Source organism: Emiliania huxleyi (assembly GCF_000372725.1).
Source record: "Emiliania huxleyi CCMP1516 chromosome Unknown EMIHUscaffold_123, whole genome shotgun sequence".
NCBI lineage: Eukaryota > Haptophyta > Isochrysidales > Noelaerhabdaceae > Emiliania > Emiliania huxleyi.
Window position 1 is genome coordinate 37,717 of NW_005201360.1, and position 24,454 is coordinate 62,170.

At 65.9% G+C, this 24,454-nt stretch overlaps 7 protein-coding genes across 7 annotated transcripts; 5 read left to right on the plus strand and 2 right to left on the minus strand.

Moving 5' to 3' along the window:
* Positions 1 to 5,203: 5,203 nt before the first annotated feature.
* EMIHUDRAFT_70448 (hypothetical protein) lies at positions 5,204 to 6,352 on the plus strand (the record flags this gene model as incomplete). Its single annotated transcript, XM_005789975.1, has 3 exons — positions 5,204 to 5,584; positions 5,654 to 5,902; positions 6,101 to 6,352. Coding segments are annotated over 3 exons (882 nt in total), but the record flags the coding sequence as incomplete, so codon positions are not given.
* Positions 6,353 to 9,919: 3,567 nt separating this feature from the next.
* On the minus strand, positions 9,920 to 10,883 carry EMIHUDRAFT_225150 (hypothetical protein; the record flags this gene model as incomplete). Its single annotated transcript, XM_005789976.1, has 2 exons — positions 9,920 to 10,528; positions 10,608 to 10,883. The coding sequence occupies 2 exons, from the start codon at positions 10,881 to 10,883 to the stop codon at positions 9,920 to 9,922; spliced, it is 885 nt and encodes a 294-aa protein (XP_005790033.1).
* A 494-nt stretch (positions 10,884 to 11,377) lies between these two features.
* EMIHUDRAFT_109648 (hypothetical protein) lies at positions 11,378 to 13,355 on the minus strand (the record flags this gene model as incomplete). The annotated part of the gene is made up of 3 exons (XM_005789977.1): positions 11,378 to 11,581; positions 11,768 to 11,885; positions 12,043 to 13,355. 3 exons carry the CDS (start codon positions 13,353 to 13,355, stop codon positions 11,378 to 11,380), a joined length of 1,635 nt encoding a protein of 544 aa, XP_005790034.1.
* A 1,389-nt stretch (positions 13,356 to 14,744) lies between these two features.
* Positions 14,745 to 16,273, plus strand: EMIHUDRAFT_109649 (hypothetical protein; the record flags this gene model as incomplete). Its single annotated transcript, XM_005789978.1, has 2 exons — positions 14,745 to 15,249; positions 15,336 to 16,273. The coding sequence occupies 2 exons, from the start codon at positions 14,745 to 14,747 to the stop codon at positions 16,271 to 16,273; spliced, it is 1,443 nt and encodes a 480-aa protein (XP_005790035.1).
* Positions 16,274 to 18,171: 1,898 nt separating this feature from the next.
* Positions 18,172 to 20,126, plus strand: EMIHUDRAFT_225154 (hypothetical protein; the record flags this gene model as incomplete). Its single annotated transcript, XM_005789979.1, has 3 exons — positions 18,172 to 18,260; positions 18,385 to 18,679; positions 20,055 to 20,126. The coding sequence occupies 3 exons, from the start codon at positions 18,172 to 18,174 to the stop codon at positions 20,124 to 20,126; spliced, it is 456 nt and encodes a 151-aa protein (XP_005790036.1).
* On the plus strand, positions 20,097 to 22,010 carry EMIHUDRAFT_440289 (hypothetical protein). The gene is given in 5 exon segments (XM_005789980.1): positions 20,097 to 20,117; positions 20,401 to 21,018; positions 21,195 to 21,332; positions 21,538 to 21,600; positions 21,611 to 22,010. The coding sequence occupies 4 exon segments, from the start codon at positions 20,694 to 20,696 to the stop codon at positions 21,616 to 21,618; spliced, it is 534 nt and encodes a 177-aa protein (XP_005790037.1). The 5' UTR covers positions 20,097 to 20,117; positions 20,401 to 20,693; the 3' UTR covers positions 21,619 to 22,010.
* Positions 22,011 to 22,285: 275 nt separating this feature from the next.
* Positions 22,286 to 23,486, plus strand: EMIHUDRAFT_440293 (hypothetical protein). Its single transcript, XM_005789981.1, has one exon. It carries the CDS (start codon positions 22,589 to 22,591, stop codon positions 22,808 to 22,810), a length of 222 nt encoding a protein of 73 aa, XP_005790038.1. The 5' UTR covers positions 22,286 to 22,588; the 3' UTR covers positions 22,811 to 23,486.
* The last annotated feature ends 968 nt before the right edge of the window (positions 23,487 to 24,454 follow it).

Genomic DNA, 24,454 nt, shown 5'->3' on the forward strand with positions numbered 1-24,454 from the left:
AAACGACAGCGAGTCCATGCCATCCCAGTACTTGGCAACAAAACTCGTTGGCCCCGCAAGAGGTTTATCGGGGCAAGGCCACGTGGCGGTCCACTCGCAGTTGGGATTGCCTTCCGTGACTACGGTGGGCGTCAAAAACTCTGAAGCGGGCGCCGTCTCATCGCTGTCCACATCAATAGACCATCCACTAACCCAAGTTGGTGGTCCGCGCCACCGCTCAGGGCAGCAGGCTTTAAAGCAGCCGTCCCGCTCCACGGCGTGCTGCTGCGCCGGGACGGCGACGCTCAGGTAGTCCCCCTTTTTCAAGCTATCGTCCATCCAATATATGACGGTGCGCCCGTCCTGACCGGGAACGGCAAACATCCCATAGAATCCTGGCTCGTATGCTCGAACCACAAAGGCCGCAGGCCCAGCGAGCGGTTCTCCGGGGCAAGCCCATGTCGCTGTCCAGCCGCAATCACACCCACTTGACTCGTACTTCACAATTGCGGGGGTGCGATCCGTGGCAGCAACGCTGCCGGCGATGTGCACCGACGCGGCGGCGGCGGTGTACATCGAGATTTGTGCTGGGCACGCCACGGCGATGGCATCATTAAGAGATGCCGATTTGGACCCCGTCCAAGCCTTCCATGAGGTGGCGCTGGTCGGACAGGGCGCTCTGTCGCCGGAGGTGCTATACATGACAGCAGCAGCCAACGTGTAGCTGGTGCTGATCTGCCAGTCGTTGGATGCCGACCAGAAGTAGAGGTACATGCCATTCGCATTCTTGTACACCCACCGTCCGTCGGTTGTCTGCCGGTCGGTGCGATCAAAGACGCCCATGCTGGGTGGCTGGTACTGCTCGGCACCAGTCACCAGCACCGTCTCGCAGGGACAGCGGCACGCGACATCAATGCCGTCGTCAAATGAGTCCCAGGTGGAGCCCGTCCTCACCTTCCACGAGGAGGCGCTTGTCGGACAGCGCACGCTGTCGCCGGAGGTGCTCTTTATGGCGGCAGCGTCTGACGTGTAGTCAGATCCGATGAGCCAGTCGTTGTACGCCGGCCAAAAGTAGAGGTACTCGCCATTCGCATTCTTGTACACCCACCGCCCGTCGGGTGTCTGCCGGTCGGTGCGATCGAAGACGCCCATGCGAGCCGGATAGTGTGTTCCAGCACCACTCACCAGCACCCTCTCGCATGGGCACGGCGGGGGCGACGGCGGCGGCGGCGGCGGTGACGGTGGGGGTGGCGACGAGGGCGGTGGTGACGGCGGCGGCGGCGAGGGAGAGGGCGGCGGCGGGGATGGCGGCGGCGGCGGCGAGGGAGAGGCCGGCGGCAGCGGCGGCGGCGGCGGTGGTGGCGACGGCGGCGGCGGAGCGAAAGACACCACAAAAGAGTGGGTGCCAGAGTGCCCCCACCCCAGCGTGATGTCCTTCTGCCCCATGCCCGACCACGTGCCGCCGTCCCAGCCGTTGCCCCACGAGTCGCGCATCGAGAGCGTGCAGCTCGAAAGGGGAGGGAGGTCGACGCTGTACATGTGCACGCTGTCCTCGTGGCTGTACCACGTGCCATACGGTCCGCCCGAGAGGATGTGGCGGCCGTTGCACTCGAGGCTCCAGGAAATCTCGTTGGAGCGGTGCCCAGTTCGCACCTCGATTGCGTAGGAGGAGGCTGGCGAGAAGGGCGGCGGCGGCGATGGTGGCGGCGGCGGCAGCGGCGGCGAGGGAGGAGGTTGAGGTGGCGGCAGTGGTGGCGGCGGCGAGGGAGGAGGTGGCGGCGGCGAGGGCGTCTTGCAGCAATAGTTGAAGCAGGCCGATCCGTCGTCCTGGGCGACCCCCGGGATACTCATGCCAGGGCTGTAGGGGCACGGAAACTTGTTTGTCCAGGCACAGCCATCTCTGCATTCCGCGGAGGGTGGCCGACAGCGGCAGTGGACGTACTGGTCGGAAGTCGGCGTTGATCCCGAAGCGGTGTTGAAGTGTGAGCAGAAAAAGTACATGGGTTGTGTACTCGAACGATGACTGCACGAAGAGAAGCACCCTGACGGCCAAGAGCGTCCTGAGCGCGTCGTCGGTGCAAAAAACGGTGCTGAAAAAACGGTATTGATTATGTCGAGTGCACGCGCGCACTCCGCTAGGCTCGTCACGTCATCGAGCCCGTGCGATGCACAGGTGCCCCCCTGGATGGTGCGAAAGCATGCTGACGGAGGCAGCTTGGGCCACGGCGGCGGTGAGGGTGACGGAGGCGGCGGCGGCGGCGACGGTGGCGCCGGGGGTCGCGGGCCGCAGTCCGTGCAGTCCGCACCGTAGCCACAAAGGCTATACTCAGAGCCGGGACCGCCATCGTCGCAGGAGCCATCATTGTGTACTGGGCAGCTCGGATCGTCCACGCAGATTGTGGCTGACTGTGGCGGGAGTCGCGCCGTGGAGAGTTCGCGGCCGTGCGCAACAATCTCAACCGCGGCGGGCATTGCAAGCTCACTGTCGGCGCCGACGTTAGAGACGGGGAGGCCCGCAGCGGAAGCGATGAGTGCGACGAGGGCCACAAACAGCACCACCCGGTAGTCGACAGAGACGGTGGTTGTCACCACCTTGCCTGGCCGCGGCCTGCGCTTCACAACCAGGCTGACGGAGCGGCGCGCCGCGTCGCCACCGTGGCTCACCGATGAGTCAGCACCGCCCGCGCGCCGGTCCAGCCGAATGCTCACGCGCGGCAGGAAGCCGAGCTTTGGCGCGCCCGCGGCGTCCTCCTCGCTCGCGGTGGTGGTGACCTGAATCAGCCGGCCAGCGCTGCGAGGCGCTGGCGTGCTGTGGGCGCGGTGCACGGCGGGCTGCGTGGCAGCGGCCGCATTCTCACCCGCCGTGCGGGCCCGCCGCCGAGGCTGGGGGGAGGAGGGCATATACCCGCCAGCCCGACCGCGGACGCACGATGACTACTCTCATCATAGAAGCGGAGATTGCTAGCACGCCGGGTGCGGCCGGCGTTCTGTCCCCCATGTGATGAATGCACACCGGTGTGTAATGGTGTGATACACGAACGACGACACACACCAGTCGACTCGCATCGATCGATCGATCGATTGGTTGCCTCCACCCATGAACGGCGCAGCTACTCTCGCGTCCACGCCACACCTGGCTCCAACGTGGACACGCTCACAGCTGGGGATACTACTAGGTCATGAAACACGAACAGAAGTTTTATCTTTTTCATCACAAGGGCAACTGGGATCACGCGGAACTGAATTCTTTTTCAGAGCGTCTCCTCAGGCTCGCAACCTGCGGTGCTCGCTCCCTCCCTCGGCCGCCTCCCCTCCTCCTGATGGCCGACGACGAGCCCACCCGCGTCCCTCTCCTCGCCGTCGTCTACAAGACCCAGACCCAGACCCTCGGCGCCGCCTACCTCGAGGACGGCACCACGCTCCGGTACTGCGAAGTCGCCGACACCGAGTTCCACATGCTGCGCTCGCTCAAGTTTGAGCTCAACCCGGACCTGATCATCGCTCCCGCCAACGCCGACGCCGTCTGGCTGGCGCAGCTCGGGAGCAGCTCGCGAGGCGCCGACGCCGAGACGCTGCTCGACGACGCCGATCCCGCGGTGGACGAGGCGGACCCGGACGGCGAGGCGGGCACGATCCCGGTCCAGCTCGGCAAGTCGCGCGACTTCAGCGCCAGCTCCGCCGCGAAGCGGCTGGTCCTGCTCATGCACGGCCGCGCCCAGGACGACGATCAGCTCCAGCTCACGGAGCGCGAGTCGCTCATCCGGCTCGAGCACCAGCTGCCTCGCGAGCAGGAGCAGGCGTGGCGCGCCGTGGGCGGGCTGCTCGCGCACCTGCAAAAGGAGGACGCGGGCCAGCTGTCCATCAGCACGCTGGCGCCGCACGCGCTCGACAAGGTGATGCGCATCGCGCCCGAGGTCCTCCTCTCGCTCAACATCTTTGTCGACCGCCACCACCCTTCGGTGCACGGCGGCAAGAGCCGCGACGCCTTTTCGCTCTGGTCGCTCTTCAACAACACCAGCTCCAAGCCGGGCGAGAAGCTGCTGCGCTCATGGTTCGCGCGGCCGTCGCTCGACCTCGAGGTTCTCTCGCAGCGGCAGGAGTCCATCGCCTTTGTCATCTCGCGCCAGGAGCTGCTGCCGCAGTGGAAAACTCTCGCCAAGAAGATCAAGGATGTGCGCGGCCTGAGGGCGAGCTTCGACCGCGGCGCTCCCGCTCCTCTGCACCGCGCCCCTCCTCGTGCGGCGGCCGCCCCATTCTCGCCCCCCTCCGCAGGCGGCCTCCTCCTCGCCGACTACAAGGCCGCGCTCTCGACGGCCGCGTGCGCCATCCACATGCGCGACATGCTGCTCGCCGCCGAGGCGTCCGCCGAGCGGCTCCACGTGATGGCCCGCCTCGCGTCGGTGGGGAGCACAGAACTGGCCGAGCTCTCCAACATGATTTTTGGCATCGTCGACTTTGAGGCCTCCGGCCGCAAAGACGAGCGCGCGGCCAAGCACATCTGCGTCAAGGAAAACGTGCACCCGCAGCTCGACGATCTGCGGCAGAGTTGCGCAGGTATGCAAAACGTGCTCACCTCGACGGCGCAGGAGGAGCGGGCGCGGCTCGAGCGGCACTCACTGATGCCGCAGTACGCGCTCGACGACCAGCTCTACGTCGTCTTCATCACGCAGCTCGGCTTTATGCTCAAGATGCCGATGCCAGAGGCGCGCCTGCCACTGCGGTGCCACGTCACGTCGCAACGAGCGGGGGCTTCGACAGCGACGCCTGCCCGCGACGGACTCGCCTAGGTGCGACCAGAGGAGGCGGAGTATGTCGAGCGCGATTTCGAGGCGGCCGGCCTCGCGCTGCAGTTCCACGAAGAGGGCGAAGGCTTCTTCAAGACTGCGAAGTGCGGCGCCGCCCTGCCGCCTCCCCTGCTCCGCCCCTTCTTCTTCAGCAGCCCCATGCCGGAAGGTGCGCCTCCCTCGACGACAAGTACGGCGACATCCTCTCGCGGATGCGCGACCTCGAGTCGCATCTCGTCCGCCACCTTGAGCTGCAGGCTTCATCCCGCGCTCCACTTCTATGGATGCCGCGTGTATAGCGACTCTTCTCCCCTCCTCGCGGCGCAGGTCCTCGCCTCGCTCTCCGAGCTGCTCGACGCGCAGTCGGTCCACACACAGCCCTGCCAGCTGCTGCGCATCCCCAGAATGGTGACCGCCGCCCCCTGGGCACGAGGTAGGTCCTCGCCGAGCTCGACTGCATCCTCGCGCTCGCGACTGCCGCCATTGAGCACAAGCTCGTCCGCCCACGCGTCGTCGATGGCGCGCAGCTCGACCTCAAGGGTGCGTGGCACCCTCTTTTGCACGCGGCGCAGCAGCTTGTGCCGAACGACTGCCGCCTCTGCGCTCCGGGCGAGCCCGAGGCGGCGGATCGGATGCTGCTGCTGACGGGGCCAAACGCGAGTGGCAAGACAGTCTACCTTCGCATGGTTGGAATCACCTGCTTCCTGGCGCACATTGGGTCGTTTGTGCCCGCCGAATCGGCGACGGTCGGCCTCACGGATGCGATCTTCACGAGGATGGTGTCGCGCGAGTCGACGCTCGCAAACGCCTCCGCCTTCATGGTCAGAGCCAATGCACAGAGATGGATGCGGGGTCGAGCGGGGTGCCTCCACCGATGCAACTTTGAGTAGGCTGACCTGACGCAGATGAGCAACATGATGCGCCACTCCACCCGCCGTTCACTCTGCCTCGTCGACGAGTTTGGAAAGGGGACCAATGCGCAGGACGGCATCTCCTTCCTGTACGCGTGCCTGCGCCACTTCCTCGACCGCGGCCGCGAGTGCCCCCGCCTGCTCGCGTGCACGCACTACACGGAGCTGCTCGAGCTGCCCGAGCTGGTCGACCGACCGGGCCTCAGCCTCTGGACGATGCAGGCGAGTGTAGACAGCTGTCGCCACCAACGCCGACGCTGCCGCCGCAGCCCGCTCCGCCGCCATTCTCACCCTCGCAGACGAAGCACAGCGGAGCTTGCGACGAGAGGACGCCGCGCAGAGATGCACAGTCAGGCGACGAGTCACCGTGTCAGGCTGTCAGCCCACGCCTCTTTGTCCGCCGCTGGCTCTCAGGTCATGCTCGAGAAGAAGACCGAGGCGGACGACACGCTCGACGACGTCATCTTCCTCTACCGCGCCATCCCCGGCCGGTCCGAGGGCTCCTTCGCGTACCACTGCGCGGCGGCGGCCAACGTGCCCCGCGCCGTCATCGACCGCGCGGTGCAGGTCTCGCGCCTCCGCGACGCGGGCGAGCCCGTCCACGCGATGGACCGCTCCGAGGCGGACGCCGCCTCCGAGCGGCGCCCCAGCTGCCTCTTGGGCGAGGCACCGTGGTGATCCGTCCACGACGCGTCCGCGACGTGTCGTTATGTAGGCGCCGCCTCGCCGCCCGGGACGAGCTCCTCAGTGGCTTCCTCGAGTTTGACTTCCGCACGCGCCGCGCCGGCGAGTTTTACGTGGCTCACGCCGCGTGCGTGGACACGCTGCGCCAGCCGGCCACCGCGCGCGCCGGCGGCGCCTTCTGCTGAGGATGGAACGGATGAATGTGGGGTGCTTGTGGTGGGCATTCATGCGGACGGGAGGGAGGAAGGGAGTCCACAGCGGGCGAGAGCGCGGCGATTTGGTTCGCCGAGCCCCCCGAGACCGTCGTGTGAGTGCCCCGCCCCGAGCGAGACTGTCTGTCGTGCGCGCTAGGGTGCGCGCACAATCAATCGCCGATCCCCTTTCTTCCTTGCCTGGCCGAGCTGCATAGTAGTGCGTAGTGTTGTAGAGTCTTTCCAAAAGAGGTCCTGTTTTTCTTGCGCAGCACTACAATGACATCAGCCAACGGTGTGGCGATGTCGCGCGCATCTACGCGGTGCGTGCACAAGACAAGGAGTGCACAAGACAAGGAGTTTGGCCTCTGCCACACGTACGAGCTTGGCCGCTTCTGTCCGTCCATGCTGCCGTCGGCGCAGCGCATCCCGCCTATTGGCGACCTCTTCACGCAGCAGAGCACCTCTCCAGTCCCGAAACAGGGCATGCTCGCTGCTGTCGGGACCCACGAAGCGTGGATCGCGTGCCTGGCGCGGTGGCGGCGTGCGAGGAGGTTGACAAAAACACGCCGCAGTCGGAGGCGATTAAGTCCAGGGAGGCGACTCGCTACATCTCGATCTCCCAGTTCGGCGCTGCTGGATGGCTCGACATGCGCCCTGATGGACTCTCCACCACACGAAGATGGTGTCGGCGATGTTCCTGACGGCGATACAGCGCAGGCACGGGCTCTACTTGTCAGTGATTGCGCCCACTTTCGTCGAGAAGGCCGCCGCAGGCATGCACGTCACGGTGGGAGAATACAAGGGCGTCTCCCTCGCCAACTCCAACAAAGGCGACCGCACCTACCTCCAAGCACAATGGGGTGCTAAGGGCCGGTGACTTCGCCACGATGCGGGACGTGCATTACGAGGTCAAGTGCTGGAACCCGCTCATCAAGACGTCGGGGAGGCGCTCGTGGGACAAAGGTGGCAATGTGGCGTCGGTGGGCCACCTCTACTGAATGGTTGCCCAGGACCCCAGGTTACTCAGGACACGATCCCGGCGTGAACACGACGAACTACCCTTCTCCGATGCACGCGCGGCACGCGCCACGGCGCGGCACGTGCCGCCGTCTTTGTTTGAAGTCAAAAGTCGAATCAGAGCGGTGTCGGCGTTGTCCTGAGTTTTCTCCCCCGGACCGCCCGTTCGGCACCGCTCCGGGATGCACGCCGGCGAAGCACCATCAAGCTGCTGTACGGCCGCGGTATCGCCTCCCCTGGCTTAGCTAGATTGAGATATATTGTGCACAAGGTTGGCCTCTACAATATATACACTGACACTCTACCTCCCAGAGCTCGTCCCGGTCCGCCATGGCCATCCTCGGCCTCCGGAGGGCCCCCGGCCGCGGCGCGGTGCGGCGGCGTCACAGATCCGACCACAGAGCACCGGGACGCGGTCGGGCGATCTGAGGTCCAACTAGGAGTATGCATTGCCCATCCAGGGCTATCACCTGGACCCATCAACAGGCGCCTGCGGCGCCGTGGTCACGAGGTGTTGTTCACACCTGGGCAAGCATTCATGCAGTACGGGTTTGGAAACACGCTGGACAAGACGTTGACGGCGGTCGTGGGGTGCAAGGAGCGTGGCCGTCAGGTGGACGGACCGCTCGACCACTCGACTGGAAAGGGATGGGTCAAAGACCACGCGTATGGAGACGGATGGGTCAAGAAGAGTGCAGGCTGGAAGTGGATGGGGGCGCAGTACTACGACGCGAAGTGGGTCAAGAAAGCCATAACGCGGCTGGTGCTCGTGGAAACTTTGGGTGGCATTGCGCCGCCCACCAAGCAGTTCCTCCACGTGTTCGCCAAGGAAGCGGCGGGCATCAACACGGACCGGACGGTGTACGGGGCGGCGTCGGCGAGCGCCTCCTCCTTCGTCGTCCACCACACGCAGCAGATCTCCATGGCGGCGGTTGCAGGCGACGCCGAAAACATCAACAAGCAGGCGCGCAATGCGCGTGCCGACTGGGTTAAATCCCCTGGGCGTGCCAACTGGGTCAACGACGTCAAGAACAAGCAAGCGGCAGACGTCCTCTTACCCTCGGCCGCAGAGTGGAGCCAGAGTGGTTGGAGCGGAGGGCGTCCGTACCGCCTAGCTCCGCGGACGGGCCCCTCCACCCTTCACGTACGGATCATGTAGTCCCCACAATCGCTGTCGTAGGATCGCTTGTCATGTGAGAGAGTACGTTGTGTTCTTGTTTTGTATCCGCTTTCGCGCCGTGAAAGAAAGAAAGAAAGAAAACAGACACCCCAAGGGAGGGATGGGAGGACGGCGCGCCGCCACCACACAGGGATTTTAAGGAGAGGAGCGTGGTGCTAGCCGTCGCCCACCCTAACCCTTGGGCGTCTGCTTCTTCCTATCTCTCTTCGCAGTCCCTCGCCGATTCTCGCTGCAACCTTCATGCCACCTACCTCGCGGCCGTCCCACTCTCGTCGTTCTCTCTCCTGTCGCTTCATCCTCTGTCGCGTCGCTCTCTGCTTCGTTCTGCGACGCCGCCGCCGCCTGCCGCCCCCTTGCTCTCGCAGCGCAGCCGTGAATTCTTTGCAGCACTTGTGAAATTCTTTTGACCTCGCAGCTCCACACCGGGCTGTCGCTGTGGCACCGTCTGCGCATGGAGACACTCGCCACCGCTGGTGACGACGCGTCGGTGGTTACCGCACTCTTCCTCTGCGGGCTCCTGGCCGTTGCTGGAGGCGTCATTGCGCTGACTAATGTCTGTGTCCAGCTCAAGCTCGTCTTTGTGTGGCCCCAGCGCGAGACGGCAGAGGCCATAGAGGAGAGCGACAACGGCTCGAGCTCGGATAGCGAAGCTGAGGAACTCTCGCCTGCAGAGATTGCGGCGCAGGAGCGTGTTTCTGCACGGCTTCGCGCGCTCGATGAGGAGGATGAAGTGCTCTTGTGGCGACGAAAGAAGCCAGAGGATGCGAGGTGACAAAAGACTGTCTGCGTATCGAGACCTGACTGTCGTGCGTATTTATCGTGTACACTTACTAACTTAGTACGGATCCCGTCGGCGACCCTGCGCGGCGGCGAGAGTCAGACGTGTGTCGGGGGTGACGAGGGTGGCGCGTCGCCGTCTAGGTCGCCGTCATGCGTCATCGGCTTCGGGGTCGCCGTGTCGCCTGTCGGAGTCGGGGAGTCCGGTGACCAGTGTGGCGTGTGAACGAGGCATGAGAGAGCGCAAGAAACGTGGGCGACTCCGATACGGTAACCTCGACGGCGACTTCCAGCACAGTGCAGCCTCTGTGCGGCCATTTGAGTTCGCGCTATACACCGAGCGACCGGCCTGCGGTCGGCGCGCTCTTTTCTCGACCTGGCCCGGAGTACGCGCTAGGCAGGGCTCTTTTCGAGCTCCTCGGCGGCAGCCTTGAGACTCAAAAGCGCCGCCACCGCCTCCTGCACTTGCGGGTCCTTGTTGCCGAGCCCCTCCTCCTCCTTGAGGCGCCGCACCTCTGCTCCCTTCTCCTCGATGGCTGCCGCCAGCTCCTCCGGCGTGGGGTCGGGAGTGCGCCGCTTCCCGCCCGGCTCGCACACAAACCCGTCCTCGTCCTGCCACTCGCTCCACGCGTAGCACAGCCCGACGCGCGACGTGACGAGCTTGCCGCCCTCCACCGCCGCCTTCTCGAGCACCCACCGCGACGCGTCCAGCAGAGTCACTGGCCTCAAGCCGGCCTTCTTGCTGTAGCCTGACTCGTACTTCTTAGACATCTCTTCCGGCAGGGCGGACGGCGCGCCGATTGCAGACTGCCAGTCTGCGAAGCCGAGCGCCTCGATCGCAGCGAGGTTGGCATAGACGTAGACGGCCTCCGAAGCCGCCGCCGTGCTGTCCGCCGCCGCCACCTCCGCAGCATCATCGGCAGCCGGCAGCTGGGCATCGCTGCTCGCTGCCTCGGTCGGGTGCCCGACAATCACACAGGCCACAGGGAGCGTCCACAGCGCCTTTGGCACGTCCGCAGCGTCTGCCAGCGCAGGGTGGAGCGGCTTCCCGGTGCGTGTCTGAAAGGTGCGGCAACCTGACGGCAATCTCGCGCAGCGCGGAGCTCTCCCACGGCTTGAGCTCAAACGAGGACGCCCACGCAAAGCCCGACTGCTTGCCACCCTTGCCGCCCTTCTTCTTCTTGCCTCCGCCGCCCTTCTTCTTTGCGAGCAGTGTAGGCGACACGTGGCGTGGCTGAACGGTCGTTGATAGTGCTCGGCCGCCACGCCAGCTGATCGGAGCCAAGGATAGGGCGTGTCCAGTCTGATGAAGCAGGAGGGCGAGCAGAATGACGCGGCGAGACCATGGAAGTGACATGGGCTTCACCGGTGCTGAGAAAACTCGCGGCACCCGGGCGGCTTCCGGGTTGACCGCGCCTGCGAGCCTGTTGTTTGTCTCTTCGCACCTTGGAGTGCTGGGGGGGGCGACAGGGGGGACGTGGCCTGAGTGATGTGTACGCCCACTCAGGATGTGTGGCAGCCCGCTGGCTGTGTGTCTTGTGAGCTTGTTTGTGTCTGTGTGTCGCTCGTGCGTGTCGTCATCATCTGTCTTGCGTCCACCCATACCGCGTTGGTGTCCAGTCCGAGCCTGACTGTTCTTCACCTTACTACATACATACATGCGAGCCTGTCGTGTCCCTTGTCAGGAGCAGGAGAGCCCCCCTGTCCCCCTGATCGTCCCAAAATCCTGCTCGTGCAGGTGTGGACCCTGTCCTCCTGCTCCTCCCCTATCCCTCGTGTGGGTTGGTTTCTTTCTTTAATGTTTAAAGGGGTTGACGCGTCTATTTATTTATACTCCCAAGTGCTCCGAGGTCACACTGAGATCTGCCTTTCCGCGTCCCTGCCACGCTTCTGCCCGCTCGCCTCCCTCCCACGCTCGTCCTCCCCGCCCTCCATCTCGAGGCGCATGGCCTCGACGGCTCGAGCGTTGAGCCGCGCCGTGAGCAGGTCGTACGCCTGCAGCTCCTCCACGGTGGCGTACGCGCTCCGGTCGTAGTCGCGGTGCATCTGCTCCTCCTGCTCGGAGGTGGCACGAGGTGAGGCGCAGACAGATCTACACACACACACACACACACACACACACACACACACACACACACACACACACACAGTGGCAAGGGAAAGGCAGCCCCTCGCATCTCTTGACATCCCTCGTGAGACGGCATTAACAGTGCGAGGCACGGTGCACGCGGGTGAGCAGACCTGCTCTGGATGCGAGTGCACCGCCCCACCAGCGATTGGTCGGCTCAGCTGCGAGTCGGCTCGGATGGCGGCGTACTCGCCCTGCTGCATGAGCTGCGCCCGCCGGAGGGTGCGCCGCCTGGGCCGCACGAGGCGGGCGAGGTGAGGCGCTGCAGTGAGGCGCTGCAAGGTAAGGCGCTGTGAGGGAGGCGAGGGAGGCGAGGCGAAGGAGGCGAGGGAGGCGAGGGAGGGAGCGCAGAGAGGGCGGGCAGAGAGAGGGGGGGTGGCGCATGCACCGCTCGGCCTCGATGGTCTCCATCCTCTCGAGCCCCGCCGCCGTCGCCGGCGGCCGCGGCAGCAAGCACGGCACAAAGGTGAGCCGCAGCCCGCCCTCGCGAGCCATGTGCGGGAAGCCGCGGAGCCACGTCACGCACAGCGGGTACTGCCAGCCGCCGGCGCAGCTCTCGCCGCGGGCGTCTCCGGCCGCTGCCGCCGGCACCATCGGCGCGGGCACCACGGGGCCGTCGGGAGGCAGCGCCGCTCGCAGCACGAGCCGCAGCTCGGCGAGCTTACCGCGCGACTCGAGCCGCTGCAGCCACGCGGCCGTCGCCGCGCCGGGCCGCGTCGGAGCGGCGTTGGCGGCGGGCAGCTCGAGGGCGGCGAGCACCTCGTTGAGCGCGAGCAGCGCGGCCTTGCTGAAGAATGGCGCAAAGACGGGGCCGCCCCGCGCGAGGAAGCGGGAGACGCTCGGCTCGGAGGCGGCGCGAGGCAGCAGAGCCGCGCGCTCCTCGTCCGCCGCCGGGACGCAGAGGCCGTGCGGATCGGAGTTGTCCGGCGCAGCGGCGCGCCTGTCGCTGGCCTTGGGTGGCGCGAACGGCGCGGCGTCGTGCGGGTGGTCGGGGTGCAGCAGAGAGAGCAGCGCAAAGAAGCGAGGCACCGAGAGGCGGGCGAGGCCGCACGTGCTCCCGTCCGCCTTTGCAGCGGCGCAGTGTGGCCCCGCCCAGTGGACGAGCGCCTGGCAGCCGTGCAGCGCCGCCCACTGACGCTCGAGGCTCTCTGTCGCTCCCGCCGCGCGCGTGGCAGCCAAGGCCAGCGAGCGGCATTCCACGTACAGCTCGAGCAGGGACGCCGAGTCCACGTGCGCGCCGAGCGCTGCGCTGCGAGGCGGGCGCAGGATGGTCGTGGGTACGCCCTCGCACACCGCCGGCTGGCCCCACAGCCGCTCGAAGCAAGCGACGATGGCCTCCGCGTGGACGACAGCAGCCCGCGGGCCGCTGACCTGTGTCTCGCCAAAGCCGCTCTGCCGCCACCCCTTCCAGCACGCGCCCTGTGCGTTCGGCCCTGTCAGCGCGCGGAAGACTGCCTGCGCCGTCTCGGGCCCGAGCCGCTGCTTGCGGTCCTTTGGGTCGAACAACAATGCCAGCCGTGCTTGCGCACCGGCCCTCCCGGCGTTGAGATCGAAGCCGAGGTTTTCGTCCTCGGCTAGAGTGGGCGGCAGCCGACTCTGGTAGGCCTGCTGGAGCCGCGTGAGGTGGTGCAGCAGGGTCGTGTCGGAGTCCTCCACCTCGGTCAGCTTGTGCGCCGCGAAGCTGGAGCGAGGCCAGGACATCACTGTTTCGTTTTCTTTTTATTCAGCATATACCCCAGTCCGAGCCTGACTGTTCTTCACCTTTCTACCTACCTACCTTACCCTCTTGCTGCCGGTTTCCGACTCTGCGTGGCCGACTCACACAGCGAGCCTCCTGTCTCCCTGCCTGCTGCCGATTCATCGGTCGTGCTCAGCCAAGAGATGTAGAGACCGACCGACCATATGCACAATATCTTGACTGAGAGCTAAGCCCAGTTCGACGATCGGCAGCCTCACGGGTCGCGCCGCTGCGCAGCGAGAGGCAGGCTCGCCCGGCGAAGGTTGATTGACCAGAGAGTGCTCAACAATACCAGATTGTAGCCTGGTGCCCCGTTTGTGCCGCGTCCCGTGCCCCCGAGTTCATTTTATAGAAAAAACCAGGGAGCCTCAGGGACAGGGTACAGGGAGTGCCACTGCCACCACCCAGGCCGCGGGAGCCGATCGTGTGGGCAGAGACGCCGTCCCAGCCACTTTGGCGGCCAGCCCGATAGGCAGTTGTATCTCAAGCTATCTCAGAGCTGCTGACGACGACTCGCGAGTACCGGCGCAAGCAGCGACGTCTCGCCAGCGAGAGGTGGCCGTGGCTGCTTGCGCGCGGCGTCACGTCTCTCGGCGTTTTCGGCCTCTTTTGGGCTTACAGCCGCGACGAGCTCGCTCTCGGCGACGTGGCGGCGCTGTATCAGACCTTGAAGGAGAAGCCAAACGCCGCGCAGGGCGTCGCGGCGGCGCCTAGCCACGGCAGTGACAAGCTGCTGCCCCCAGGAGTGCGGGTAGCTACCCTAGCGGTGTTTGTTCGAGCCTCGGGCACGGCAGGGTTCCGGCTCCTAGCCGGATAGGGGGTCTGTTGGGACTGACTCGCGCCAGAACGCCCTACCTACCTACCTATCCCCAGGCCGCGCAGCGAAGCGAAAAAAGATGAAAATAGGGGGTACCTACCTATTGCAGGGCCCTTTTGGGCCAAACAAGACCAACCTACCTACCTATCTGGGAGGGGCCAGCCAGTCCGCAGACCCCCTATCTGGCTAGGAGCCGGAACCCGGGGACCCAGCATGTGCTCGCCTCCTATGGTGGCTTGACGCGCACTTTTGCGTGCTCAAAACCCTTACAGAGCTCTCCATGCCTCGCGCGGTGAGGCTGGCGTCCTCCATGCCTCGTGCGGTGAGGCTGGCGTCCGAGGCCCAGCGTGCAGTTCCAGCGGGCGTGTTGCGCAGCGACGCTCACGCTGCCGTGGAGTTGACCGCGTCTCCGTTGAAAGCGGGCGCAGCTGAAGAGCTGACCGCTTCTCCCGTGAAAGCGGGTGCAGCAGCAGCCAGTGCGCAGCCGCAAGCAAGCACGCCTCGTTACTCCGCAGCGTGCATGATTTTGACACTCATGCCAGGCTCGCTCTTGACTACCATCGACCAAGGCGTGATGGACGTGTGCCTCGTCACGATTGCAAAGGAGCTGGCGACGCCGCTGCACAGAGCGCAGTGGGTCGTGCTCGTCTACCTCCTGCTGAGCGCCTCGACTCAGGTCGCCGCAGGCCGCTTGGGCGACCGCTACAGCAAGCCGCGCGTGTACCGGGTCGGGCTGCTGATCTTCATCGGGAGCTCCACCAGCTGCGCCTTTGCGCCCTCCATCGAGGCGCTGATTGCGCTGCGTGCCGTGCAGGGCTTGGGCCAATCGCTCATGAGCAGCAACTCGCTCGCGATGGTCAAGTTCTTCACCAGGCCAGAGCAGACCTCGGTCGCGATCGGCTACAGCCACAGCATGATTGGCTTGGGCATGAGCCTTGGGCCGCCGCTCGGCGGGCTGCTGACCTCGGCCTTCGGCTGGCGGAGCGTCTTCCTCATCAACCTTCCCACAGGCGCGCCATCCAATTTGTGGTTCCCCACTTGTGCACACACAGCCATCCTGGTGTGCATGCCTCGAAGAGATCCGCATCTGCCCACACCCGAACCCTCGCCAGCCCTCACCCGGCAGGCGTGCTCGCGATGGCGCTCGTCTGCACCCTCCCCGACACGCCCGCGTCCGGCGGCGTGTCGCTCGACCCGGTCGGCAGCGTGCTCACCTTTGCGTCGGTCGGAGGAAGCCTCTTCACCCTCTCGGCCGCGCAAGAGCAGGAGGCAGCAACCTCTCTGTGGATGGCGGTCGGCTCGGCTCTCCTCCTCCTCCTCCTCGCCCTGTGGCTGCGGTGCGCCGCGAGGCCGCTCGTGCCGCGGCCTGTGCTCGCCTCGTGGCCGATCCGCTGCGGCGTCCTCTCCGCGTGCGGGCTCTACTTTGGCGTCTCGCTCGCGCGCTACCTGACGCCCCTGTACCTGCAGCTGGGCATGGGGTGGAGCCAGGCAGACACGGGGCTGGCGATGCTGTGCCAGCCGCTCACCTTGCTCCTGGGAGGGCTGGGCAGCGGGCGGCTGGCGGCGCGCCTAAGCGCCAGGGCGCAGACCGCCCTCTCCCTGCTGCTGCTCGCGGCGGCCATCCTGCTGCTCGGCGCCGGCCTCGGCTCCTTTTGGCCGATGGGAGCGAGCATGGTGCTGCTGGCGGCGGGGCAGTCGCTCTTCCAGCCCGCGAACGCCGGGTTTGTGCTGGCGTTCGCCGCGCAGGATCAGCTCAGTGTCGTCGGCGCGCTCCTCGGGATGGCGAGAGGAATCGCATTGCCCCTCGGCATCGTGTGCTGCAACGCGCTGCTGTCGGCCCTGTCGCCTCCGCATGCGGCCTCGCTCGACGAAAAGAACGCCTCGTCCACGGCCGCGACGGCGGCCATCGATGCCGGCGCCGCTCGCACCACCGTGTGGCTGTATCTGCTGCCCACGGCTGCGGCGTTGGCCGTGACTCTGATGCGCGGCAAGCCGCCCGAGGCCATCTCCGTCGCACGCAGGACGAGTACCGAGAGCAGCGGCCCTGTGCGTGTTAGGTCGTAATCACAACTCACTAACAAGCAACACTTACAGTCTCCGGGCCCAGGTCACACACCTGAGATCACACTTCACAGCGATATAAGAAACGGAAAGAAAACACACGGTTCACGGGGACAACCCAACGGAGGGAGGGGAGGATGGGAGGACGGCACGCCGCCACCACACTGCACACAGGGATTTCACGGAAGGAAGGTGTGTGCCTGTTGCTAGCCTAGGAAGCTAACCGTCGCCCACCCTCTTGCGTCTTGGCACTTGGGCGTGCGTCTGCCTCTTCCTATCTCCCTTCGCAGCCCTCGCAACCTTCATGCCACCTCGCGGTCGTCCCACTCTCCTCGTTCTCTCTCCTGCGCTTCATGCTCTGTCTCGTCCCTCCGCTCGATATCTCTCGTTCTCTTCTGCTGAAAAAAGAAAGAAAACAGACAACAGAGGACGGCACGCCGCCACCACACAGGGATTTTAAGGAGAGGGGTGTGGTGCGCTAGCCGTTCTTTTCTGCTGTGAGTGAGGGGGGCTCCTAGAATTCTACAACCACTGTACCACCCAAGACAGCTTGCAGAGCTGCGAGAGCTCCCGGTCACTCAACATAAGCTGTGGGCCGCTGTTTTCACGGTGCTCAGACTGCCCCCCGGTTAAGATCTCGCGCAAAACTCTTTTTCCCACCTTCGAGTACACCCCCAAGACTTCCCCAAACCGCCCAGGATGAGCTCCTGAGATGCCAGTCCGCCCGAGATATGACCGGTTGAAGTTGGGGTTCCACGGTCAGGATAGAGGTGTCGAACTGGATGGGGGTCAGCCAGGGAGGCTGTTGTGGCGCACCGGACCGCCCCCCAGCACCGTGCCCCACCCAACTGCATCCATGGGAGTCACAAACGGTGCTGCACTCGTGGCTGCAAGCACTCACGACACTCAAACCCACCACCTGCCTCCTACCCTGTACGAGGAGCCATTTCACCCGTGCAACATCTGCACAGGTGTACCGCCGACGCTCAAGCGCCCGGCCCCTACTAGAGTAGTCTTGGGGGACCCACAAACGACCAATATATCCACTCGGGGCTGCAGCATGTGTCCGGGGGGGGCATCCCCGTGAAGCAGCCAGCAGGTGCCGGACACGGCGTTGGCCGTCTTGGAGCGAGATCAGGGCGCAACTGCCTACCTCGTGGGGCTGAAGGACCGTCATGGGGTCGGCTTTGATGCTGCCAATCAGTCGGGTCGATAGGTGGCGCCCCAGCGAGATGCGTCGCGGGTGCTCGGCGTCGCCTGCTTGAGTGGCCTGAACGCACTCGCGGGAGCCAGAGAGCAAAGGTGTGCGCGAATTGAGGCTTCTGAGCGAGTCCAGGCAAGCCACAGGACCGGCCATGTGCGTGGGTAGTCGAGCGGTGGCCGGAGGAAGCCTCCAGTAGTGGCTCTCAGTTCGACACCTCGGTCTCGACCACGACCCCACTGGGAGCGGCCCACAGCTTATTTCGCAACGATGGTCGCTATTGGCCACCTGCCTCCTTCATCTACACATGTCGTCGGCTCGGACGGAGCGTCGGCAGGCATTGAACGCTGTACGTGCTCCGGCGGCACTCCCAGGCCCCGAGCCAGAGCCCCGACCGTCTCTGGCGTTCCATGCGACTGGGACTACCTGCGAGGCGTGTGGGTTCGGCCGGATGGCGACGACTACGATGCGAGGGTGGCAAAGGCAGAGAGAGCGGAGGAGCTGCGGTGGCGGGCGATGCAGAGTGACGGTCGCCGTACACATAGCCCTCGCACGACTTCCACGCCGTCGGCTCGAAGAGCACGGCCTCGGTAAACCGAGCAGGCTCATTGAGCGTGGCGCCCGCATTGCTGGCTCTCATTGAGCAGCAGTTCAGATGCGGGCGCGTCCCGTCACAGCAATCACCCTGACCCGGTCGCACATGCTCAGCCCGTCCCTCGCTCCCTGGCAGGCGACCACGCTCGCGTGGGCACACGCACATGGCCTCGCGGGTCGAGAGCGTATCAATCGGTCAGATGAGGCTGGAGGACGAGCGAGACGGCAACGCGCTCGACGACGAGGCTGAGGAGGAGGAGGAGGAGGAGTAGGATTCGGCGTGGCGCGTCTACTTCCTGCGAGATTCGAGCTGTCGGAGGACTTACGTCGGTGCGAGCCCCGACCCCGTCCGACGACTGCGCCAGCACAACGGCGAGCTCTCGGGAGGTGGCGCGCCCGCCGCGGGACGGCCGTGGCGCATTCTTCTGGTTGTGCGCGGCTTCTCCTCGAAGAGTGATGCGCTCGCTTTCGAGTGGGCGTGGCAGAAGCCGCACACCAGCCGGCACATTGCGCGACAGTGGGGTGTGAAGGGATTCGGGAAGTGCGGCACACGGTCAAAAGTGTCGGTGCGGTTGGCGGCGCTTGCGCTGCTGCTCGTGCACGGCCATTGGGCCGTGTGCGCGCTTCATGTCCGTGTGTGTGCTCCCGAGGAGTGTGGACAGGCGTTGCAGGACGCGCCGCGCCGCCGCGCCCGCGGGGCTCACGTACGGACCGCCGTGAAGTGATTTATTTGACTAATGTCACACAACATGTTGGGAGACTGATGGGTCAAAAGCATAGATCGTCAATCGACGCGTCGCGCCTTTACCGATGCGGATAGTGAGGTTCTTTTGGCACCTGTGTTAGTGCCAGTGCGCGCCAGTCCCGTGCCCAGTGTTGTGCGAGGGAGTTTGCTGTAAAATTCTTTTGGCGGCCTTGAAACGAAGACGAGAGAGACCTGCGGCCGTCCGCCTCTCTCCGGGCGCTGCTGGTGCGCAGCGTGCGCCGTTCTGCACTCGGGCACACCACCGCTCCACTCTCCGCTCTCCTCCAGCCGCACAGAGCCCAACCAGACCCCCCGACGGTCGGCGTTGAGCGTCGTTGAGCAGTGCCACGAGAGGCAGCAGCGTCTCCCCCGTGTGCCACAGCCGCGTGTGAGTTGCGATGGGAGCCAGCTAGCCTCCCGACCGGCCTCCCGCGCACACTCGCACTTGGCAGCCTCGAGCCTCACCACGCCCGCTGCACACTGCCTCAGGCACCTTCGCTCCCGCCACCACGCCGCCGCTCCAGTGCTCCTGCCACCGCCGCAGCCCTCCGCGTCGCGTTTCTGCCACCCTTTGACCGAGGCCGTGCGCTAGGCAGGCGTGCAGCTACAGGTGCGCAGCGGCGCGCGGCGCACCACCGCCGCGCTCTCACTCCTCATCCCGGCCAGCTCTCCCCTCTTTCCGCCCCGCAGCTCCCCCGTCACCTCGCGATATCTCCCTCCCTCCCTCCCTCCCTCTCTCGGAGCCTCTCGGCAGGCCTCCGTCCCTCCGCCCCCCCCCTTCCTCCGCCGACCGCGCACCGCGCCATCCCCGCCGCCGTCGGCCTCACACCAGGTCTCATCGGCGCTCTCTGCCGTAGGTTGCGCGCCGCTGCAGGGCGGGCTGCGCGGCTCGTCGCTCGTGGGTGAGGCGCGGCCGCGGCCGCGGCGCTCTCGCCTCTGCTGAGGCGCGCTATCTGCTCGCCTCGCCGCTCTCCCCCCTCTCTCGCACCTCTCTCCGCACTCTTCCCATTCGCGCCACGCCGCGGCGTCGCCACCGCACCGCCCTCTCTCGCCCTCACTGCGCGCTCCTCACCTCGCGATATCTCCCTCCCTCCCTCCCTCCCTCTCTCGGAGCCTCTCGGCAGGCCTCTGTCCCTCCGCCCCGCCCCTTCCTCCGCCGACCGCGCACCGCGCCATCCCCGCCGCCGTCGGCCTCACACCAGGTCTCATCGGCGCTCTCTGCCGTAGGTTGCGCGCCGCTGCAGGGCGGGCTGCGCGGCTCGTCGCTCGTGCGTCAGGCCGCGGGCGGCGCTCTCGCCTCTGCTGAGGCGCGCTAGCTGCTCACCTCGCCGCTCTCCCCCCTCTCTCGCACCTCTCTCCGCACTCTTCCCATTCGCGCCACGCCGCGGCGTCGCCACCGCACCGCCCTCTCTCGCCCTCACTGCGCGCTCCTCACCTCGCGATATCTCCCTCCCTCCCTCCCTCCCTCTCTCGGAGCCTCTCGGCAGGCCTCTGTCCCTCCGCCCCGCCCCTTCCTCCGCCGACCGCGCACCGCGCCATCCCCGCCGCCGTCGGCCTCACACCAGGTCTCATCGGCGCTCTCTGCCGTAGGTTGCGCGCCGCTGCAGGGCGGGCTGCGCGGCTCGTCGCTCGTGCGTGAGGCGCGGCCGCGGCCGCGGCGCTCTCGCCTCTGCTGAGGCGCGCTATCTGCTCGCCTCGCCGCTCTCCCCCCTCTCTCGCATCTCTCTCCGCACTCCTCGGCGGCAGCCCCGCAGGCTCGGGTCGCTGCAACCTCGAGTCGGGCTGGAGCGGCTGGGCGGCGCGGGGGCCAGCGTCGGCGGCGCCGCCCCGCCGCCGCCTCGACTCCTCCTCCTCCTCCGTCGCTGTCTACATCTTTCGACGGCATGCGCCGCCTCGCAGGGCGCGTCCAGAGCAGCTCGGGCGGCGCTGCTGCGGCGGGGGCGGATGGCGCGGTCGCCGCGCCGCTCATCGGTGAGCCGGCGCTCCCGCGCGGCGCTCCGGCGGCCGGCGGCGTGTTTCGCCGCTGCGGAGGGCGTTGTCGTCGCGAGGGGCGGGCCCACGGCGGCGGAGGCGCTGCGCTGACGGCCGCTGACGGCGGCGGTGAGGGCCCAAGCGCCGGCCGAAGAAGCGTTGCCGCGATTGCCGTGGCGTGCCGCTTGGCGGGCCCGGCGAGCGGTCCCCGCCGGTCGGGGCTGCCAGCGCTGCACGGTGCGAGCCGCAACTCCCGCCCCCCGCCACCTCTCGCCCCTCCCCCAGCCCTCTCCCTCGGCCCCGCCTCTCGCCCCGCCCGGGACTCTCCCCACGCCGCCTCTCCGCCACCCGCCAGCCATCCCCGCCCCCGCCACCTCGGCCCTAGCGCGCACCCGCACGCGTCCCTGCCGCAGACTGGCGCGGCGACAAGGCGATCGAGGCCGAGCATATGCGCTGGAGGCGACGGCCTCGACTTGCGCGCGATCGGCGCCTCGCTCCTCTCGGCTCGGCAACGATACGCGGCGCGCCAGCGTCGGCCCGCTCAAGGCTGCCCCGCACACACCCCTCTGGGGGTGGCGTCCTACCTTCTCCCCCCCCCCTGCCCCTTGGCCCCCCTCCCCTTTTACAGGGGGGGGGGGGGCCCCCCCTCATCCCGCAGAGCTGGGGCCCCTCTCCTTTCGGTGGGGTCACCGTCCCCCCCACCCCCGGCGGCACCGTTTGACCTGGTCGCCTCTCCCCGGGGCCCCTTCCACGCAGTCCGTGGCACGGGCTTCCCCAGCGGGGCCGGGAAGGAGAGGCTTTTGCCCCCCCCCCCCCACCAACCACCACCACCGCTAGGGCCGACGGACGCCCCGCGCCTGCGTCCACCCCCCGCCGCCGAGGCGCATGGCGGCGCCTCGAGAGAGCCGCCGCGCGGCGCGGTCGCCGGTCGGGCGCAGAGGGCCGGGCGCCGGTCTCCGGAGCCGGGGGGCCGCCCGTGGGGCGAGGAGGGCGGAGGGGCGCGGCGGGGCCCGCCCAGCGGTGGGGGGGGCCGCGGCGGGGGCGTCCCGGTCCCGTGCACCGAGGCGGGGCGGCGGGGTGTGGTGCGGCGAGGTCGGTGTGCCGTCCGCCCCGGTCCCGGAGCCCGTCTCCCGGCTCCGCGGGGCCCAAGTCGCTTCGTTTCGGGTGTGTTTGGCTTTGTTTGCAGTCGGTGTGCGCGTTTCCTAGTCAAAACGTCGCGTTCGGTTCGCATTTGCATCCCCAGTCCCATTCCATTCGGCTTCGGGGCGAATCGGTATGACTGGGACCGCAGTTTCCCCAGTGTGTCCGCGCCTCGGCTCGTAATGGTCTCACCCAATCAAAGCGGCGCCCTCCGGCGTACCACTTAGAGGAATACGCATTTCTGCGGCGAATACAAACGCGAGTACGCGCACCGGCGCGGACACACTGGGGCTTGTCTGGCGGTGCTGCCCGCGCGGTCGGTACCGCCCTCTCGGCCACCCAAGCAGGTGGATAGGTGAGGAGACGCGCAGAACGGCGGCCGCGAGGCAGCCGGCGCGGTGCTCCCTCGGCGCGGTTCGCCGGAGCAGACTTTTGCTTACGGTTTGAGCCGCGGCCCGGTAGGTTGACTGAGCGGCTGGTGCGTGTGAGGCGGTGCTGGGCGGGGTTGGGTCGCCACTGCGCGATCCGGCCCCAGTCTCGGTTACGTAGACGCCTGGTCAGCACGTGCCGCCGCGGGGACTCACCCTCCCCCGACGCAAAAGCTCCCTCGCTGTGCCCCTCCGGACTGGATGGGGCCGCCTGGGCAGCGGCTGTGTGTGAGAAGCAGATGGTTTCCCGATGGGCAGACGCTTCGTGCGCCTCACCCCGCAGCGCGGCTGGCTCGCAGCTCGGAGGTTTCCTCTGGGCGCGGGTCGGCTGGCTGCACTGTCGGTGGCGGTGGCGCCTCGACTGGCCCCGCGTAACAAGGCCCTGGCGGGCTCAGCGGTGCAGCCCTCCCCTTACGGAGCGGCTCCCGCCCTGCTGTGGAGCTGCGGCGTGTCGGTTGTGATGCGCTTCTAGCCACCGAGCGGTCGTGCGAATCCTTGAGTGGAGGCGCGATGCGCGCGGCGCCCCGCGAGGCCGCCCGTACTGGGCCGGCCCGCGGCTTGGCGCTGCGCGAGGGCTGCGTCTCTGACTAGAGCCGCGCTCCGTAACATGATTACGACACGTGTCCTTGGCTTTGTTGGCCTTGGAGTGAGCACTGTCGGTCAGACTCTGGGCGGCCGCGCGCGGTGGTCTCTTGTCCCCTCCGGAGACGGAGGGCTCTGACTCGGACCGCGCGCGCTGGCCTGCCCCTGTCTGGTCCGGGACTTCCGTTGTGGGAGGGGGTCTGGTCTCCGACTAGGCTCCCTCCCCGCGGGTTGTCTGCGGGCTACCTGGTTGATCCTGCCAGTAGTCATATGCTTGTCTCAAAGATTAAGCCATGCATGTCTAAGTATAAGCGACTATACTGTGAAACTGCGAATGGCTCATTAAATCAGTTATGGTTTATTTGATGGTACCTTGCTACTTGGATAACCGTAGTAATTCTAGAGCTAATACATGCAGGAGTTCCCGACTCACGGAGGGATGTATTTATTAGATAAGAAACCAAACCGGTCTCCGGTTGCGTGCTGAGTCATAATAACTGCTCGAATCGCACGGCTCTACGCCGGCGATGGTTCATTCAAATTTCTGCCCTATCAGCTTTCGATGGTAGGATAGAGGCCTACCATGGCGTTAACGGGTAACGGAGAATTAGGGTTCGATTCCGGAGAGGGAGCCTGAGAAATGGCTACCACATCCAAGGAAGGCAGCAGGCGCGTAAATTGCCCGAATCTTGACACAGGGAGGTAGTGACAAGAAATAACAATACAGGGCTATTTTAGTCTTGTAATTGGAATGAGTACAATTTACATCTCTTCACGAGGATCAATTGGAGGGCAAGTCTGGTGCCAGCAGCCGCGGTAATTCCAGCTCCAATAGCGTATATTAAAGTTGTTGCAGTTAAAACGCTCGTAGTCGGATTTCGGGGCGGGCCGACCGGTCTGCCGATGGGTATGCACTGGCCGGCGCGTCCTTCCACCCGGAGACCGCGCCTACTCTTAACTGAGCGGGCGCGGGAGACGGGTCTTTTACTTTGAAAAAATCAGAGTGTTTCAAGCAGGCAGTCGCTCTTGCATGGATTAGCATGGGATAATGAAATAGGACTCTGGTGCTATTTTGTTGGTTTCGAACACCGGAGTAATGATTAACAGGGACAGTCAGGGGCACTCGTATTCCGCCGAGAGAGGTGAAATTCTCAGACCAGCGGAAGACGAACCACTGCGAAAGCATTTGCCAGGGATGTTTTCACTGATCAAGAACGAAAGTTAGGGGATCGAAGACGATCAGATACCGTCGTAGTCTTAACCATAAACCATGCCGACTAGGGATTGGAGGATGTTCCATTTGTGACTCCTTCAGCACCTTTCGGGAAACTAAAGTCTTTGGGTTCCGGGGGGAGTATGGTCGCAAGGCTGAAACTTAAAGGAATTGACGGAAGGGCACCACCAGGAGTGGAGCCTGCGGCTTAATTTGACTCAACACGGGGAAACTTACCAGGTCCAGACATTGTGAGGATTGACAGATTGAGAGCTCTTTCTGATTCGATGGGTGGTGGTGCATGGCCGTC